Below are 21324 nucleotides of genomic sequence, written 5' to 3' on the forward strand. Positions count from 1 at the left end.
GTTCACGCTCCGGTCACAGCTGGCTTTTTTAATACACCTGGGGTATTGCATGTCATGTTAAACATACATTATATCTTTGTTAAGAACAGTAGAAACTGATCCAACATGCCCCAATTTCTCCTTGTTTATCTGAATGCAAGTAGCTACCCGTTGTAACCAAAGAGTCAGGAAGTGTATCTGAAAGTGATGCAGGTCTGTGGTGGATATTTTTCAGAAACAGACACAGGAAACAATAACTAAAACTAAAACCAGGACAAATTGAATCTTGACATTTGCAAAATCATAAATAGCACTCATTTAGTGATCTTTAATTCCAAAAGGCAATCACTACCTTTAATGTAATGGTTGCACAGGAGATACTGTGAGCAGTGTCTAAGTACATAGCTTGTGCATCTTATTAACACAAGCAATTAAAAACGCCATCCTTTGAAGCAAGTGGTCGTATACAGTCAACATCATATACATTATAATAATGTGTAATACAGCATGCCTTCTTGTTCCATGTGTTAGTTTTCTTTGTAAGCTTTGCATTTTTGTATCACTTGGAAGCATTTTAAAACACGTTCTTCTTGCATTGACACTAGCCTAGAGCTTCACTTAATAATGTGAACAGTAAGATAAGACAGAGTGCATACACAGATAGTGACTACATTAACATGAGGCTAGGAGCGGTGTTTAAAACAGTATGAGCATCATAATATCACAGTATGATTTAAGCACGTTTTCTTTTTCCCCCTTAAAAGGTACACAGTAAGTACGAGACTATTTTATTTTGGGGGAATATTATCTGCTCAAACAGCCAATACGATGGCTGAAGCTGCAGCCGATGCACCAGTTCATTAAGGTGGAGTACTGGCAATGGCCATCAGAGGCTGGCTGCACAAAAATCTCCAACTGCATAGAATTTCATTGATAATGTCCCAAACTGTCCAATCCCATGTTTTTCACATCAAGATTGATTCTCCAGAGCTAAAATCCTTCGTCCTGTTAAAATCCATCAAAAAGGTATTAAGGCTAGAATTGTATGTTTTGGACCACGTTTACTCGTTTGACAGGTGTCACAGCCTATCAGGTGTGTCAGTCCTGGTGGTTCCGTGTTTCACTGACGTCCATCTATTTGAATTTTCCAGATTGCAGGCGAGGGGGTAAACCCAAGTCAAATCAAGATCTGTAATGTCACTGCCACAGACAATCTACACCTCCTAAATATGTTCGTTTAAGGTACAATAACAAGGGCACAATGCACACTGACAGTAACAGCAGTCCCTTTTATACTCTCAAACCCATCGTCTCAAACCATGTTTCATGGAGAATATGCAATAGACATTCTTTCATTATGGCTCTCCTTCCATTCTATTTTCATTATTTTTCATTGACAACAGGTATAGTTACTGACCCCTCATTCAATACTTAAGAGACAATATCAGGCCCTGAGATGGTGTTAAAAGAGGTCAGACATTGTACAGAGACAATGGATAAGGTTGGGGATCATGCACAGACAACATGTGGCATGTTTTTAGTCACATATAAATGCACATTTTAAGAATCAATTTTTAGTAGGCAACATGACAACTAACAAATCATAAGAAAGTCAGGCCTTTATGTTTTAATGTTCCACACAGCATTTTTTTTTCCGTTTTCATATTTATTATGCTTGAGACACAGATGAAGTCACAACACCAAGTTGTACGTCTGTGTGTACACATAAGACCTCATTTAAGACACCTCCAATTCTGTCACTGACATCCAAACCTGATACTTTCATCACACATCTAACAGTGCCAGTTCTGTTTTTAAGTCTAATTTTTTAATGCTAACACTTTTGAATCTGGAGAGAGATCTGCATCAGCTTATTTTTTACAATTTCGCTGGTTCTTTACAAACCACATCATCTGCATGGTTGGACACATTGGTAATTGCTGCCATGTTTAAATGTTTCTGGATCATTTCTAAAAGCTGGGCCCCATGTAGATGGTCAGAACAGTTTCTCGTAGCTCCGCCCATGCCAAAACTTTATATGTTTGTTTATATTTCATTTCAAATTCAAGTGAAAGTGCAGTGTACAAAAGAAACAGTGCTGACTAACAACTTGTAGTTGTATATGACATGTACTGTATACTAAGACAAAACAGAAAATACTTAGTGAACACTCCCTTTCCCACTTGGACAATTGAAATCTCTCCATGGGATACGTGTGTATCTTTATAGATTATAGCTGAGTACAGTACAATTGAGAAAAACAATGGACATAGCTGACAACTTTTACTATAACTTAACAATCATTTGTCAAAGAACAATGACAGAAACCCTTCCAGGTCTTGATTTATAGAAAGTAACATCTATGCCTCAGATCCATAGAGCCCATTGAATATGTGACCATTACTGTATATATCAAAAATGAAAGGTTCTGTCCTTGCTCAAGCACACACAGGAATAAGGGAGAGGCACTAATGGTGGTATTTAAAAACCCATCTGTAGGATCATGCAGAGTCTATCTTAATATGGAGATCTGTATCATGGGTTTTGTCATCCTCGTTCTCTTTGGTTATCTCCTGTATAAGCCCATTTTGCGGCTTGCAAGCTTCCACAAACAGTGGAAAATCCGACAAACTGGTGTTGCATTCCTTGTCTTCGTTTTCATCCTCTCCTTCGTCTTTTCTTCTTCCTTCATCTGTCGTAGGTATGCTGCAGTCAAAAACAGGTGTGCTGTAACCGTACGCTTCACTATGAGGCCGGCGAGTTTCATCTGGGATGTTTTTCTTTAGGTCTCTATTCCTGTTACGCTTGGCTAGCTTGGTGACGGAGCCAAGGCGATTAAAAATGTTGTCCTCAGACATGGTTTGGGAGCTGGAGCGTCGGTCACACTGCTCGGCCTCTCGCAGTCGAAGGTTGTTTAGCTTAGTGTCGATACTTTCCTGGGAAGAAGTCTTATAGTTGGTGGCATCCAGACTGTTGAAGATGGCACGCCGTTCTGGGGAAAGCATGTCCAGGGACACAGCACGCTGGTCCAGGCCTAGCTGCCGTCTCTCCATGCTTCGGATGGTTGCAGCTCGCTGTAACTTGTCGTGGACTTCTATGCTCATGCGCCGGCGTGTCTCTCTGAACTCAGCTCGAACATTTGCTTTCCACTCAGCTGCATGAGCTTTGATCTCTCCAACCTCAGGAAAAGAATATTGTCAGATATAAGGTTTAGTAAATATACTGCACTAGGTTCCCTTTACCTTATTGTGTGCACCCCACCTGCAGAACCCCTGAAAACAGAATGTCTGTTTTCTTATCACATGGTAATCAGAAACATACTTCTCTGAGTACTTGGAACATGAGACAAATTAGATTCAAAACAGAAGGGATTCTCACTGGAATATGTCACCAGTCAGAAATAGGTTGAACTGTAAGGATGAATAACTTTGGCAGGCAAAATCTAACAAAATACAAATTAATGTATATGACAGAATAAACAGCTGTATAGTAAAATGATGGCAACTTGGTGGCACTCAGATTAGAGGTTTGATGTGAAAACGTACCTCTTCTTTTGTCTTTTTGGACAGCACCCTCAGCCAGTCACTGATCATGTTCAACACTGCAGCAAAATAAGCCAGGCCACCCAAGATCCAGAACCACACTAGCGGTCTGTACCACTCCCGGTACTCAATTCTCCGGTCTCCACCTGATCAGGAAAAAAAAAACCTCCACTTTGTAACTGCCTGCAGGTGTCCTCTCCCGAACCTTTCAGGGATTGAAAGGGGGGAATTCATGTATTTTGTTTTATCTGTTTGTTCTGTAGTCACAAATTACATCAACGATTTTTAATGGTGAACACAACCAACACAAGCACAGACAAAACATAACTGGCATAAGTATTTGTTATAGGAGCAGGTGTTTTTTTCTTTATTAGGAAACGTCACAACAGGACGAGGTCTTCATCCATTACAGGTAAACCTGTCCTTAATGGAGAATTGAGATTTCAGTCCAGGGCTGATTTTAATCTTTGCACAGAATAAAGACAATGCTATCTGACAGTTATAAAATATGTTGAATTACCAATGTGCAGAAGACAATTTACATACTGTTACTGAAAATTGTGGTCGTAAAGCAATCTACATATAAAAACACCAAAGCAGTGACTCAGTTACTCATTACAGTACTTCAGGCTTCCCAAAGTATTTGGAAAACTAGGTGAAGAGAGGAGCTGAGCTATTGCTTGATCATCAATAAGTACACCAAGTGAAGGTGTACTGAGAGCATCTGGCAGAGACTTGGTCCACGAGATCTTCAATTCCAGTCTCCAGGAGTGCTTCAACAGCATTCCTGGAGGGAGGAACCAGATGGTGGACAGTGGAGTTGAAGGGAGCTGTCAAGCTAAAGCGTGAGTCCTAAGAACAAAGGCTTGGTTAGCCTGTGCATTTCCAGGAGGCAGCTGACAGGTACTGGCAGGCCAAGCACAGTATGGCTCTGGCAGTAGCTGAGGAAATCTTTGATCCAGGTGCAGGTGGCATGGTGGATGTGGAGGTGGTCCAGTTTGGTGGTGAGGATGTCTGGTATTATAGTATTGAACACTGAGCCGTAGTCCATGAAGAGCATCCTCACCATAGCTCTTTCTGTCTGTGAAGGTTCTCAGTCATCCAGGTCATCGTAGTCAAAGGAGCTCTCATCCGAGAAGCTTCTTCAGTTCTGAAGAAGCTTCTCGGATGAGATGTGAAATGTCTTCAAGCAACTCAAAGAAGTCCAGACGCTTTTCTTTGCAAGCTCCTTTGACTACGATGACCTGGATGACTGAGAACCTTCACAGACACATGTCAAGTGCATTATACACTGAATATAAACAATACTATGCTACCCAAAAGCACAATGTACATTTGTAGATGACACTATATATTTATTTTTAATTTTTTTTATTCCACTGGTTCTAAAGTTGGTCTGGCCTAGAGTGCTTTTGAAATATTTCAAAATTCTCTGATGACATATACATTTATGTTAAACTCTGCTGAGTGTTAAAAATACTCAGGACCCTTGTTGGATGATAGACTCACTTTTAAAATCCAAGAGGAACACCCTATAAGAAAATTAAAGATGAAAATTGGATTTTCATATAGAAACAAATCTTGTTTCTCATTCACAAGTTGTAAGATCTTGTCTGTGCTTGATTATGGGATATTGTTAGTGGATTACCTGCTTTAGATTTATCCAAAACAACCTAATTGTTGGGTGTGGTGTTCTGTGTGAATAACAGAGTGTGAATGACAAGGACTTACCTGCCACATAGTCACCTATTCCAACTGTTGTCAGAGTAATGACGACAAAATAGGTTGACTCCAGAGCTGTCCAGCCCTCAATGTGCTTGAAAATCACAGCTGGGATGGTGACAAACAAGATGCAGCCAGCCAGGATAAAGAGCAGCGTGGATGCCACACGGATTTTAGTCTGACTGATTTGGTTTTGTTTATTCTGAGAGGTAAAAGCAGGAGAGGAGAGGGAGAAAGAGAGACATACACATTCTATCAGGAGTATAAGTTATTAAACCAGTCTCATTTTCAGCAGGGCTCTAAGTGTGATTGTGATCTGACAGAGGATTTTGTTCCTCATCTCTTCCCACCAGTGGCGGTCCTAGCCCGTTTGGGGTGATGCTACTTTTGTGGCAGCATCACCCCTGCTCATCGAGATTCCTCGTTCACCTTTTGGTTTCCCGTGCATAGTCTGTGAATACTCATAAGTCTTCCCGTGCATTTGTGTGGCTTATATTCTTCACTTCTGCCAGCCAGCCATCTCCCATTCAAGTCCTCCAATGACTGCATCTCAGGAAACTTCCTAACTTACCTCTCAACATATTTCTGTCCATCTTTGAACTTTGTCAAAAACCTTAAATTGTTTCATGGACAGATATATCCTGCATTTGAGTCTGCCCGTTTTTGTGAATCTATTCTACATGGAATTGTGACAAAGTGGCTAGGAGAGAAGTCATTTGCCATTTGTCACTTGTGTATGTTGTTATTCTGTGTTCTGTTATCTTATAGTTTATCATAATGCTTTAATGTAAACACAGCACATGTAGCCTTGGCTCTACATACTATCCCGGGTCTGTTTGTGGTAGCATTGGTTATATTCATTTCATCTGTGCAAATGTACTTAAAGCTAAATGTCACTTCATCATTAATTGATTTGAATCTTTCATTTGTTTATGTAGTTTGGTTATACTTACCATTGTGTGTTCCTCTGGACGGGTCCTATGTGTAAAACAGGTATGTGGGAATGGCCGCCCCAGTACTTCCTGGTTTTATAGGATATGATGTCACTGATCATGTCAATTGGGTGTAACCAAATTTAGGGGTGTTTCTTTTGTGTAAAATTGTTTATTTCATTTAAAATAACCTCATGAGTCTGTAAGTGAAGAGATTGACGTTTCAAACTGTTTAGTTGGGTGAATGAGTTTGTTAAGTGGAAAAATGATTTTATTCCTGTTTCTTTGGACTAGACTGTGTTATTTAGTCTACCCTGTTTTCCCAATGGTGGAGGTTAATGAGATCCAGGTGTGGGTAGAATTCTATATAAAGCAGGTGAGATTTTGACTGAGAGGTTCTTATGTTTCTGTGAAATAATTGTTGAAAGGTGACGCCAGAAAATAAAGAATACTTAAAAGAAACTTGAACAGTCTGCAGAAGCTGTCTTCCTATCACCTTCCATGCTGCTTATGTCACGCTACCTCACAGGAATAAATGAAAATATCTTAATAAGAATAAGTTGGAATGATTTTATAAACCGCCAAACCAACACATTATTGCATAAAACAACAAGGTTTCAACTTTTTTGCTTTAGACATTTATGTGTTAGGGTCTTAGTCTGTTACCCAGTTATTTTAATTGAGTTTTTTGGGCTTTCTGGTCTAGTTTTCTTTATGTAAACCTGCGATTCTTGGTTTTCTTTGGATTATATCAATCTATATTTTTCTCTTACTGTATCAATTCTGTTCTTGTTCCCTAGTTTTGTATATTATATTTTCCCTTAGTGTTCCACCCTTTTATGTCAAGTCTCCATCAAGGATTTCCCGTTGTTTGGTTATTTCCTGTTTTATTTATTTTATTTATGTGTTCAGTTTTAATTTCACTAGTATTGTTTTCCTTCATGAGTTTAAGCTGTGTTCCCAGGTGTCACCACTCTGCCTTAACCACCCTTTTGTGTATTTATAGTTGCAGTCTTCCCTTTTATCTTTGTCTGATCAGCTGTTGTTTATCCTTATTTTCACTGTGTTCCTGCTCCCGGCTTTGTACCTGTTCTCATCCCTTCTTAGCCTGTATTCTGCAGTGTAGATTATTATTAGTTCCTGGTTTTCAGTGTTTGACTTAACGTTACCTTTTTGGATTCAACTACTAATCTGATAATAAACAGCTCACTTTAAATTTACCTGTGACTGACTCCACACGTCTGCTTTTGGGTACATGCATCTCTGGAGAATTACAACCCTTAAAAATACACAGCCGCTGTGTATTTAAACTGAACATAAATAACTAGCATTTGAACAAATTCTACCCAGTGTGTTTCATTTTCATATATATACTGAAATATATATATTTCAGTTTTTTATGTTAAACCAAGGACCCCACATGAAAAATATCTTACTGACGGCCATTTCATTTTAAAAGGCAATAAGATACATAACACAACAGGACCACTGTGACTCACCCGAAACATTTTCTCCACTTTGGCAATGCTTTTGACAAATATGGTACCTAGCTGGTCCCCAACACCTGCGAGGAGGAATCCAAACAGCGGGATCCCAAATATTGCATACAGAATGCAGAAAATCTTCCCTCCCTCTGTACTTGGAGCAATGTTACCATATCCTAGAAGGAAAAAAGGAGATAGAGGGGGCTATATAGATCTACAATATGCAGGAAAAAAGCAGTTAAGCAGTTAGAAAAGAAGTTAGTGAGACATTCTACTTTGTATGTAAAGTTCATAGCAGGTATTGGAGTGGTTTACTAAAGACTGTTTAAACCTCTAGATCCTCCAGTCTACTGTATGTGTGAATACATGAATCCAGCTTATAGTGTAACACTCGGTAAGTTGGATGAAGTGGGAGAGTCTTCCCGGGGGAGAGAGTAGTGATTAGAGCAGACAACAAAGGACATGTAGATGAAGGGAAGAGAGGTGATGAGAAAGTGTTGTGTAGATATGGTGTTAAGGAGAGAAATGCAGATGGCAGTGGATTTTGTGAAAAATGATGAAAATGACTGGTCAACACATACTTTAAAAAGAGGGAGTGACAAGCAGTGACATACAAGATGAAGGTAGCTGTAAACACGCACACTATATCTAATGCAGAAGGTACAATCTGGAAGTGATAAGAGACTGCAACGTGGTGTCAGGGAAGAGTTGCCAGAAGACTGGGAAAGTACAGCTGTAGGGCTTAAGGAAACTACTAGGATGGTGTTTGATGTATCCACTGACAGAGGAACGTGGACAAGGAGAACTGATAGTGCAATAAAGATGTTCAGGAATGTATTCAAAGAAAATGTGAGAGAGTCAGATGAAGTACACAAAAGCACTGGGAGGCAAGGTGTACAGGAAAAGAGGGGGCAGTGGCAAAGGAAATGCATTATAGTGAGCTGTATGTTAAGGTGGACACTAAGTGTGAAGGACTACTTTGAAGAACTGATGAATGAAAAAAAATAAGAGCACAGAAGACAAACGGAGGAAAGTTATTGAATCAGAAAGTGAAGGGGTAAGTTTAGTATGGAGCAAGTTAACTTAACTGTGAGGCACCTATGAGGAGAATGAAGAGTGAGTTCGACCAGATAATGGACTGAGAGGATACCTGAGGAATGGAGCAGCATGTGATTGTATTGTATTGAGCTAGGTTAAGACAGGTGATGATCAGTGAGCAGTAGTATGACTTCATGCTGAGAAAGAGCACTACTACCAAGGAGGCTGTGTAGCAGGCAGGAGTAGGACCCAAATACAGGACTTGAAAACACCAGGGTTAAACAACAGGTGGTTTTATTAAACTAAAACAAAGTACAAAACAAGGAAATCCAACCTTCAACTCCACAGGGCAACAAACGGAGATTCAGACAGCATACACACCAGGTAATTAGGGTGATTGGAAACACCAGGGAACATAGCTGATTGGTATCCGACTAACAAGTCAGGGGAAGCAAAACTGAATATGACACAAATGAGACAGGATACTATCAAAATAAAAGAGGATGGAACCACACCCACAAACTGAGTCCAAGACTGAAACACGTGAACTTGACACAGATACTGGAGCTAAACAAACATGCACATATGACTGACCGGGGAGACAAAAGCATAGCAAAACACGGAGACTAGACAGACTACAACATGAAAAGACACAGAAAGAAGACTAGGAACAGACTTAATTGCCCCTTGGGGATAAATAAAGTCTCTCTGACTCTGACTACCTGGATACGAAAGTGAGCTGTAATAAAACAAGAGCCAGGGACTAGAAATAATAAATTGAAGACCTACTAATACAAAGATTGAACTTAAATTCAAAGAAGTGAATCAAAAGTCAAGAATAAACTCAAAATGCTGTGCTGAAGACAAAGGACCATACCAACTAAATATGCAATGTGTGCTTTGAGATTGTTGATGAAGAAGTATAGAGAAGGTCAGAAGGAGCCAAAGTGTGTATTTGTGGATCTAAAGAAAGCATATGATAGGTTGCCAAGAGAAAAACTGCATTAGGAAGTCAGGAGTGGTAAAGAAGTATTTGAGAATGGTGCAAGATATGTATGGACAGAGAGACAGTGGTGAGTTGTTTACTACAGATAGGGTCAAGGTGGAAGTGGGATTACATCAGAGATCAGCTCTGGGCTCTTTCTTGTTTGCATTAGCGACTAACAGACTGACAGATAAGGTCATTGTGATCTCTAATTAGAATAGGAAGCAGGTGGACGAGAGCACAAATAGATGGAGGTATTCTCGGGACAGAAGGGGAATGACATTTTGTAGAAGCAAGACAGAATATATGTGTGTGAATGAGAGGGAAACTGGTGAAAAGGTGAACGAGATGGTAGTAGAGGCCTGCTATAGTGCGATTTGAAGACTAGCACTGACAAAAACACAGGAGACCGAGCAGGAAATGGAGCTGAGGATGGTGAGGTTTTCATCGGGAGTCACCCAGAATGGATGAAGAAGATTAGAAATGAGTACATCAGAGGGACGACTCAGGTTGAGTGTTTGGAAGATAATGTTAGAAAGAAAGCCTGAGATGGTTTGGGCGTGTGAGGGCAGGGATAGTGAATATACACTACCAGTCAAAAGTTTGGACACACCTTCTCATTTAATCATTTAATGGTTTTCTTTTTCTTTTTTTTACAACTTTCTACATTGTAGATAATGAAGACATCAAACATATATAGCAAGATATATGGAATTATGTAGCAAAGAAAGAAATGATAAATGCGCCAGATGGCCCGGCCTCTACAGTCACCTGACCTAAACTCATCGAGATGGTTTGGGATGAGATGGACAGCAGAGTGAAGGCAAAAGGACCAACATGTGCTCAGCATCTCTGGGAACTCCTTCAAGACTGTTGGAAAACCATTTCAGGTGACGACCCCGTGAAGCTCATCGAGACAATGCCAAGAGTGTGCAAAGCAGTAATCAAAGCAAAGGGTTGCTATTTTGAAGAATTTAAAATCTAAAACGTTTTGAGTTATTTCACACTATTTTGTTTACTACATAATTCCATATGTGTTCGTTCATAGTTTTCATGCCTTTCTTGGCTGACTGGCATTTGTATCCAGGAATGAAAATGCTGATTTTGTATGGAATTTATCCTTATATGTGGTGGGTTACACATACACTGCATCCAACTTCCTTAAGTGGAGAGTTATTTCTGTTTACTTTTTTATGTAAAGAGTCAAAAACCTCTATATTGCCCATAACTTCCATATGCTTACATGCAGTTATACAGGCACAGGACTGAAGAATCTATTGAAGGATAAACTCTGGTGTATATTCATAGGTTAAAGGTAATACAATGAACTACATTGGACCATATTAAAATGTTCAGTATGTTCAGTTCAGTCTTTCCAATTTTTTAGTACCTATAGTGGTGATGACAGTTCCAGCAAAAAAGAAGGCACTACCCAGATCCCAGTGGCTTGAGTTGTAGGAGGTATCACCAACAGGATTCACTCCAGCATTCACAGCCTCCACAGAGTGCTGAGAAGATAAGATAAGGAGAGAGAGAGAGAATTGTGAAAAATGCTGACTGTACTGTGGTGTTGATTCAGCTAAGTCTTCATATTTTAGTTGACTCTGAGGAGACAGGTTACACACGAGTGACAACAAGAACGACAAGGCAAGACCTAAAAAGGGAATTATTTTGTAGATTGTGGCACTTCACCAGTCCCTCACCCTTGGGACGAAACATCAAAGTGATGTTGCGAATGGAGTGAGTGCCAAATGTCACCCTGAGCAAACACCAACAGGCCTAAGGTCAGGGAGTCAAAGTGCTACCTGCAGCCTTGCACCCCTGTTGTACCACCAATTCAATTCAATTCAATTCAATTTATATAGCGCTTAATCTAAACAGTTGCCTCAAGGGACTACTACAATAATATACAATACAACGCAATAATAGAAAACAGGGAAAACCCCAATAATCAGATTACCCCTTATGAGCAAGCACTTTGGCCACAGTGGGAAGGAAAAAAACTGATTTTTAACAGAAAATAACCTCCAACAGACCCAGGCTCAGGGAGTGGCAGCCATCTGCCGCGACTATTTGGGGGTAAGGGGAGGAAGACAGCACAAAGACATGCTGAGGAAGAGAACCAGAGATTAATTATACCTTTTTAAATGCAGAGTGAAAAAAGGTGAGTGATGAAGACACCATCTGTACATCATGGGAATTCCCCAGCAGCCTAGGCATATTGCAGTGTAAGTAAGGGAGGATTCAGGGTCACCTGATCCAGCCCTTTGTGAAAAAGGAAAGTTTCAAGGCTATTCTTAAAAGTAGAGAGGCTGTCTGTCTCCTGAATTCCAAAGGGGGAACTGGTTCCATAGAAGAGGGGCCTTGAAACTAAAGACAGTGCCTCCCATACTACTTTTAAATACCCTAGAAACCATAAGTAAGCCTGTAGTCTTAAAGGGACATGCTCTAACGGGGTGATACAGTAGTATGAGGTCTTTAAGTTAACATGGACCTGATTATTCAAAACCTTATATGTGATGTGAAGGATTTTAAATTAGATTGTGGATTTAACAGGGATCAAAGGAAGAGAAGCCAGGATAGGAGAAATATCCTCTCTCTTTCTAGTCCTTTTTCAGCGTCATTCGGAGACAGGATATTTCTAATTTTAGAGATATTGTGCAAATGGAAGAAAGCAGTCCTATTTTTTTTAATATGTGCATTGAAGGACATATCTTGGTCTAAAAAACAACTCCAATATTCCTCACAATGTTACTGGTAGTTAAGGTAATGCCATCCAGAGTAAGAATCTGGTTAAATGGACTGATTCTTTTTTCTACTCTCCTGGAGCACTCAAAGCACTTTATACAACATGTCACATTCACCCATTCACACAAGCACTTTCTTCTATGCTTTGTAAGTGATTTCTACCTAACATTCACACACATTCATATTCCGATGGATGCATCAGAGAGCAATTTGGGGTTAGTATCTTGCCCAAGGATATTTGGCATGCACACTGGGGGAGCCATGGATTAAACTACCAACTTTCCGATCAGCAGATGACCTGCTCTGTCTCCTGAGCTACAGTCACCCCAATGGTAGCCAACCCAATAACCTCAGTTTTTTTCTTATGTCTTTGATATATTCCTCATTTGTAACCTTCGCTAAAGCGGTTTCTGTGCTGTGATGGGCTCTGAAACCTGACTGTAACTCTTCAAATAACCCATTCCTCTGCAGATGATCTGTTAGCTGTTTTGCATCTACTCTTTCAAGAATTTTTGAGATGAAAGGGAGGTTGGAGATTGGCCAACAATTAGCTAAGACAGCTGGGTTCAGTGATAGCTTTTTAAGTATCAGTATTTGTATTATTGTAGGGTCTTGAGGCAACTGTTGTTATGAATTGAATTGAAATTAACTTTTTCTACCACCGTGAAGGCCTGTGGTACCTAACCGATAAATAGAGATAGGTTGATCATATTTAAGATTGAAGCATTAATTAATGGTAGTTCTTCTAAAAGACATGTTGATGGTTTGATGGTTGATGTTCTGCGTTTTCAAAAATACCCGGGTACATTTATTTTTGCTTTTGCAGCAGTTCATTTACTTAAGTAACATTCAAATAGTCCTTCTCTGATTTGACCTCCATTATTAGCATTTTAGTCTGTGTGTTTTCATTCACTCTTTGTCAGGTTGTTTGTCTCCCTCGATGTCACATCAAATGTTCTTTTTTGCAGTCGTCACAGTCTAGTTTGTCCCAGTTTAGGTTTTAGTTTTTGCCATTGTTCATTTTTGCCTTTTTTATATTCATGTTTTCAACCCAAATAAATGGCTCGCCTTTTGTTTAAATTTAGTTCAGTCTTCTCTCGTGTTCTGCATTTTTGTCCTCCTCTCTCACACTACAGATAATACCACAGATAAACATTATTTTTAGGTTGGTTTTTTTTTACACCACTACTGACATTTCTTCCACCACCTTATAAATAAAATTACTATCAATAAAGACAGCAACATCACATTCAGTTGTGTTTTCTCTGCTCTTGGAAATAATTTCATAAGATGCTACACCCAAGTCCATACCTGTCTCACTTTGCTTTATTGAAAGGGTGTAAGACCTGACCGAGTCAATGAAAGTCTTGTGAAATCTTGTGAAAGTTGGTATACAAGCTTCTGCTGTTAAAGTGAATTATTGAAAATGTATCTTCTGTCCTAACGGTACTTCAGAGCCCATATACTCCTTCCTTTTTCTCCTCAGTACATCCATAAAAGCCTAATTTATGAATATTTTAGATCCTTTGAGAAACTTTGCCAATTGGAGAATGGCCGTTCTGTTCTTGTAACACAGTTCTTCCATCTTGATCTCCCGCCAAAGTTATATACCTTTTTCAAGAGGATTTTCATCACTTTCTTCTCTGTTTCTACCCAGGTCTCTCTGTCAAATACCAGGTTTTTAAGTTTAGATTGTGCTTCCAAATATTCAGTTTTGTCAGTGCACCCAGCAGAATGTCACACACTTTTAAATTGTTTGTAATGAGTTGTTGCGTTCAGTGTGTTTAGCCCTTTCAGCTTTTATGGACATCCTTTTGTGTGAACTAGAGGTTTGTTTTAATGTCTTACACCTCAATTCTAGAGTTTTGAATGTTTCTTGTGGTTCAGGAAGTGTTGAAAAACATTTATTTTTTGCTTTTGCAGCAGTTCATTTACTTAAGTAACATTCAAATAGTCCTTCTCTGATTTGACCTCCATTATTAGCATTTTACAGCTGTTTGCCATAGCTTACCAAATTTTGTGGCTCTGTTTGAACGCACAAGAACAGCTCGTGACACCTTCTTTGGCACATTCATGCCCAGGATGACTGTATGTAAACGTCTTACTACAGCTTCATGTTCTCCTTTTGAATGATAGATTGATAGATAGATAAAATAAATACAACACAAAACAAAATATATCAAGTACATACAAGCTTATGAAGGTATGAACAAATGTTTTGTCTGGAAAAAAAAAATAGGTCGAATTTTAACATTTTCCCTACAATCATGTAGCTGTAGATATGTACATAACAATAATAATGGAAAACAGTGGTATCTCAAGGGATTCCAAGTGTTCCAAGTCCCATCAGCATCTTGGAGGGTGTGAAGAGAGAGGTTGAGGCTCCTCAGACGGAGTTTCCCGTCTCGCTTGGGAATCAACAAATGGCGAGAGAAGAACCCAGCTTGGTGGTCCCCAGTCTCGAAAGGTAAGCCACCTAGCATTTCCACAACACTGCTCTTATTGTTCATCTTGGTGTGAATAGGAGTTATAAACTGTAAATTCAAAGAGTGAAATTTGCGAAGCAAGAACAAGTTAGGCTTGCTGAGCTAATGCCTTGGCCAAAAGGACCTGGCTAGCTGGACTGGGGAGGCCATAGCAAGGATGGGTTAGGTGTGTGAACCCACAAGACTGAAAATAACTATGTAAAGCTGTAGTTGAACTGACAACCTTCAGCTTTCAACAGACTGAAGTGGAGGAACTATCCCACTAAGCCAAACAGCAACACACAATAAAAGCCAAGCTTGCATGTCACACATGAGCCAGTGGTAAGTGTGTGCCAGAGGCCAAAAGCCAAATCAGTCCTCAAGCCCCTTTTCTCTCTGTCATGTCTGTGAAAGAAGCACTGCACCATATAGTATAAATTATCTTGCTGCTGCAGAGTTAAAGAAAGTGTACCTAACAAAGTGTGAAAGTGTCCTTTTATACAACTCTATGCTGCTTGATCATGAAAAGTGTCCCATGCACTTCTTGAACTCACAACCTTCAGCTGAAGTGAGCTGTAACTTTACAACTACACCTCTGAAGCAGAGGAGAGCGAGAGTACTGGCACTCCATTCAATGTCACTCTATCAGCAGAAAAAGTTGAATATTTCAGAAACTTGGCATGAAACAGCACACGAATTAGCCAGTCTTTTTATGGTGTAAACTTTGTCTTTGCAACAGTTCCACTTATAGTAAACAAAGGGGAGATGCAAATACCATATATGACCATAAAACTGGCCTCATGGCCCATATTTAGTCAGTGGTGCGGGTGTCAGTCATTATGCAAATTAACTGTTTATAAGGTTAGGGAAACCTACAGTCAGCTGAGACTGAAGAAATTACTTGGATGTGGACGAAATGTTTCTCCCATGAAAACTCGACGTCCAGATGTACAGAATCAACGTTTTGTTGTGTGTCACTGTCTGTGTCTAGTAAGATTTATGTGAAGGTGCATTTATATGATCAGTGTAACTGATACAATGTTCCAGTGTTGGACTTCTCTCCAGTGATGCTTGAAACAATTTTGGACTGAATTTCAGTCATATTTACACTGTTTTGTTCTACCACACTGTCACAGTGGTCCCTCGCTATAACGTGGTTCACCTTTCGCGGCCTCGCTGTTTCACACACTTTTTTTGTGCAATTTTGCTTTTTTTTTTTTTTTTTTTTAAAAACAGCGCATTGTGTTCTGCGTCCTGATTGGCTGTCCAGTACAGAATGCATTCAGCTTAATTAATTAACATTAATTAATTAATTAATTAATTAACATAAATCTTCGATCACTAGCAGTGTGACCCTGAAGTGCTGTACTGTATGCTTGTAAGTTTTCTCCCCAACAAACACAACATCGACAAAACGTTTTGTACCGTCAAAGGCACCTGCGGTAGCATACAAAAGGCAGAGGAAGATGCTAACCATCGCACAAAAAGTTGGACTTCTGGACATGCTAAAGGAAGGTAGAAGTTACCGTATTTTTCGGATTATAAGGCACATTAAGCAAAACAAAACAGTCGGATAAGTCAAACTTTACTCAACTCATTCTTCTTGCTTCTGTACCATTGATTCATTAATGTTGAATTCTCTCGCAGCTGCTCTATTCCCATGTTCTAGACCTGAAAACAGGGTTTGATCTTTGGTTTCATTCTATAATACTGAACTTATTTTTCTGTGAAGGTGTGAACTTTGAGAGTGTTTAAACAAGACAGAAAAGTGTGAAAATGTTCATGCCTGGATGGATTTCACCTATCGCAGGTTAGTTTTAGAACGTAACTTCCACAATAAACGAGAGACCACTGTACCTCAAAGAAACCCAATCAAACACATTTGTGTGTTTCAAATTAAATGCTACATTCAATATATGACTAGATCAGTACAGTCTCTTTGTCTGGGGCAAAGCAACACCTTTTAGGAAACTGAAAAAATAATCAATTGCCCTGTTTTTTCTGTTACATAACACTGTACTTTCTTCTCTCTGTGTGCATCTCCAAGTTTGTTTGCAGAGGTGCTGGGAGAGGACAAGGAAAGGGAGTTCATGTCAAGTGTCGCTGCTCTACCCTGCAAGTGTCTGTCCTGGCAGATGGAGTCTCAGTGTAGTGAGTCACACTCAGGGTGTGACAGATAGCTGTTTGGCTGGCTGAAGGGCAAATACACAAGGACACACTGAAATTCTTACTGTCAGGACTAGAAAGGTTTGGTTTACAAAACCCGTGCTGGCAAATGTTATGGGGACTGTAGTTAATTTCAGATCACTATAATAGTTCATTGCACTACTGAGCACTCAGAATAAAATAAGTAGAAAAGTTACAGATTCCCATGACTGAGAATTGTTTGTGCAGACTTAGTGAAAGGAATGTGGGAGTAACCAGAGCGAGGTTGGGAGATAATAAATACGGCTTTCACAGACAGATTTAGGTGCAAGAAACTGGGTAGCAGGTCAGGGAAAAGTGTGTGTGTGTTCATCCCTAGATGAAGCTGCAACTGAGGGAGGAGAAGAGTGCAACCTGTTCGCCAATAAGGGGGGCTAAAGTCTAACCCACATCTCCTTCTCAATGGTTTTTGACGAATCTGATAGATGCAAATTCTCTTTTATAAATATGCGTACCACTAAGTTATGAGCATCTCTCTTCTGTTAGTTGGCTACAGCAAACTGCTGCAGATTGTGGTTTTTGGACTTGGCAGCGCTTCCTCTTACACAGCTGAGCCACATTTGGCTTGAGTGACGAAGCAACTGAGATGCTTAGTATGGCTTTAAGATGCTTATCTGTAAGTTTGGACCTGAACTTTGACTTAATCTCATTGTGGAGAAGAGTTTTTTACACAGATTGGTGGTGCCAAAAATGCACATGCTCTGCTTGAACATCCTGTAAAGCTCAGGAGAGGTGGGGGGCATTTCTCTCAAATTGTCCAAGCTTGTCTGTGTGATGTCAAAAGCTAAGTCCATTAGCCATTCAGGATCACTTAGTACAGAAATAGCCATCCCATTCTTCTCCATAAAGGCTTTCACTTCTGCTCTCAACTCAAAAAACCTCTTTAAGACCTTCCCGCTGCTAAGCCAACGTACCTTGGTGAAGTAGAGCATATCCCCATATGCTGACTCTATTTCCTCAAAAAAGGCACGAAACTACCGGTGCGTTAAGCCCCTGGATCTGATATGGTTGATGCATTTCACAACATCAGACATCACACTGGCAAACTTCAGGCATTTGCTGCAAAGGGCCTGCTGATGGATAATGCGGTGCAGAGCAATGGCTTCATCCACATCCTCCTCCTCCTCCTTCTCCTGAAATTGTCTGTGCTCATCACCAACCTTTCTCTTTACGGCAGAGTTTGAAAAAAACATGACTGTGGCTGGGTGACAAAAAATGTATTCGCACTGTGTGACAGGATATATTTTGGACATAGTTGGACTGAAAGACAGCACAGAAGCACGAATCATGGCAGCACCGGAACAAACTCTGAGCACAAGATTCATAGAGGCTGGGGTCTATCACACCATGCAAGTCCCCAGGTGCAGGCTGTGTAAAGATGCCCCTGAGACATTCCAGCACATAACAGCAGGGTGCAAGATACTAGCAGGCAAGGCATACATGGAACACCATAACCAAGTGGCCGGCATAGTATACAGAAACATCTGTGCCGAATATGGCCTGGAAGTCCCGAGGTCAAAATGGGAGACGCCCCCAAGGGTGGTGGAGAATGACCGAGCTAAGATCCTGTGGGGCTTCCCATTACAGCCAGACAAAATGGTGATGGCTAACCAACTGGACATAAAAATGCTGGACAAGGAGAGGAAGATGGCCATAGTGCTAGATGTAGTGATACCGATTGACAGCAACATCAGGAAGAAGGAACGCAAGAAGCCGGAAAAGTACCAAGGGCTCATAGAAGAACTGGAGAAGAAGTGGAGGGTGAAGGTAAAAGCGGTCCCAGTGGTAATGTACACTGACTCCAAAAGTTAGGCAAGTGGCTCCAGCAGATCCCAGCAACAACATCTGCGATCTCTGTCCAGAAGATCGCAGTTGTATGAACAGCTAAGATACTGTGTAGGACCCCAAGCCTGGGAGTTTGAGGGTCATACGCATAGGACCTGAGCTTGAAGGATGGACTGCCTTCAGGGGCAAGAGGGGATTTAATATATATTTAATATATATATATTCTCCAGAATTCATAGGATAGTCCCAAGAAATTAAAGTATACGTGATAATATCTAGCAATGACAGACATAAGTTTTAATGAAAGATAATAACATACATAAGATGAGACAATGGATAATGAAATATTTTTCAACAGACGAATTGAGGTGAAGACCGTGATCAGCACTGGTCCATTATGGTGAAGAGAAAGCTGAATGTACAAGTGAAATGTTTAGTGCTCCTAACCTGGAAGAGGTGGCTGGGGAGAGGGAGGCCTTGGCTTTTCTGTTAGGCTGCTGCCAGGTGACTGCATATAAGGCAGCCAGGCTATAATTTTGTTTTTAAAATATTGATAAATCATGGATTTTTCTGTGAAACATTTGTAGGCCTCACTAAGAAACACAAATGAGGCCCAGTTTTTTAAGTAACCATGTAACCAGGAAAATTCAATTCTTGAAATTAAAAACCTCTTTTAGAAGTCCTAGACTATCTAAAAAAACAAGTATCAGCAAATAAATGATTATTTTTTAAAAAAGGTCTCTGGTAATTGATTTTTTTTTTCCTTCTTTTTCTTTCTACCACCTCTCTCACTTTATTTTGCTAACCTCTTCCTTTGAATACTTTCCAGTAATTCCTCGTGGCACCTCCAAGTCTTTGTCGTCTTTCCTCTGTCCAAAGGATACACCAAACACTAGTTTCCTCAGCACTTCAGATGCGCTTTCCTTACCACCCAGATCTTAACTCCTCCCTGAAATCTAAGCAACACTGTTTCTTCTTTAACTTCCTCCACTTAATCCACACCTCTGTCTTCACTCACTCACATCCAACAGACTACTCCCTGATACCAACGTGCAGTCTCCTATCTTTTCAGAATAAAACCAACATTCAGAGGACGGTGCAGACACAAGCTGGAGCAGGAGGAGTGGCACCTGTTAATCTAATTCTCTGTAAATCTGTTTGCTCTAATATGGATCCAGGATGGCAGGGATGGTGCTTGCTGTGGAGAAAATACAGTTTACAGGGTCACTGGCTATCCTTTAATAGTCACTGATATATATATTGTTTATATATTTTTCCACATACAGAGGGGATTATTTTTACTGAACAGCCAATCTTTCTATCTTTAATTCTGATTTTATGGTTAGGCTTTACTGCGCTGACTTCTTTGGTCAACCACTGCTTCTTAATGAGGAATATGTTTTCCAAAAATCTTCTGTTCTAGGTTCACTGTTCAATTTAGAGCCTAAACCATGTTTTACAGATGGCTGTAGACACTGACTGACCTCCTCAGTACCTACTGACAAATATTTAATTAAAAAAATCCATAGATTCATTACGTCATAAGATCTGTTGGGACGCCTCCAATGGTTTAGTGGATAACACATTATCTTAATGTCACTGCTTAAATCCCAGCTAGAGACACAATTCCCCATTAAGCCTGCATCAGGAAGGGAGCAGAAGCGAAAAGTTGTTTTTATGCTTGAATAGGTCAGTTAAAAGTGGCTTAAAAAAAACACCTCTGAAAATAGTCACATAAAAATGTAATTTGTACCTTTTATTCTTTTTTACAGCATGCGTGAGTTCTTTAATACATTTCAGAGCTCATCAAAACACAACTGTTAGAGTTGTCAGAGAGTTGTTTTCCAAACACTAACAGGAGGGTTAGTTGTTGAATCCCTGGCTCCTAAAGTCTCCATTTTGAAGTTGTGGTGTGACCAGGCCTAAGCCATCTGAAATAAATATTAAATAAGTATTAGATAAGAAGGAAGGAATTCTCTTCTACAAAGTGACGAGATCTGATCTTTTTGCCTACCTCTTACTTTCCCCTTAACAACACAAATAACCACTTTAGGTTTTACTTTTATCCAATCACAGTTTTTTTTCTCAAGGATTGGTGGTTTTACTATGCAGCTTTTATGTTTCCCTTGTGCGCAAATGTGTTAGGCTGTGAAACCAAGCTGGCAACAATCCACAACAGCTTTCCAGATTTAGCTGCAGCAGCTGTGCTCTGCAATATCCTGTCCATTATCATACAGGGTTTCACTTTTGCTGAGGTCAATAAGTGTCCAGACCAAACAACTGGCTGTTACTATAATGCTTTATTAGCTGTGAGCTTTTGGCTGTGAAAAGCCCTGGTGTTAGCAAAGTTGAAAGTGTTGGGTCACAACTCAAATTAAGATCTGCTTGTGAGATCTGGCTTTCAAGCCTTGTTTCATTTTCACTTAAATTATCTGTCAA

At 40.0% G+C, this 21324-nt stretch overlaps 1 protein-coding gene and 1 pseudogene across 1 annotated transcript in view; one reads left to right on the plus strand and one right to left on the minus strand.

The window, feature by feature from the left end:
* Nucleotides 1-306: 306 nt before the first annotated feature.
* Nucleotides 307-21324, minus strand: part of kcnk10a (potassium channel, subfamily K, member 10a) — a 31070-nt gene continuing 10052 nt past the window's right edge. The window contains exons 3-7 of the mRNA XM_087852663.1: nucleotides 11073-11190; nucleotides 7675-7835; nucleotides 5253-5445; nucleotides 3525-3667; nucleotides 307-3158 (exon numbers count right to left, since the gene is read on the minus strand). Of these exons, the coding sequence (XP_087708789.1) occupies nucleotides 2481-3158; nucleotides 3525-3667; nucleotides 5253-5445; nucleotides 7675-7835; nucleotides 11073-11190 (1293 nt within the window). The 3' untranslated portion in view covers nucleotides 307-2480. The remainder of the gene's footprint in view (nucleotides 3159-3524; nucleotides 3668-5252; nucleotides 5446-7674; nucleotides 7836-11072; nucleotides 11191-21324) is intronic.
* On the plus strand, nucleotides 18388-19022 carry LOC148098575 (uncharacterized; annotated as a pseudogene).

The sequence above is a fragment of the Neolamprologus brichardi genome, chromosome 15 (assembly GCF_056152115.1).
Source record: "Neolamprologus brichardi isolate AB-2024 chromosome 15, ASM5615211v1, whole genome shotgun sequence".
Classification (NCBI taxonomy): domain Eukaryota; kingdom Metazoa; phylum Chordata; class Actinopteri; order Cichliformes; family Cichlidae; genus Neolamprologus; species Neolamprologus brichardi.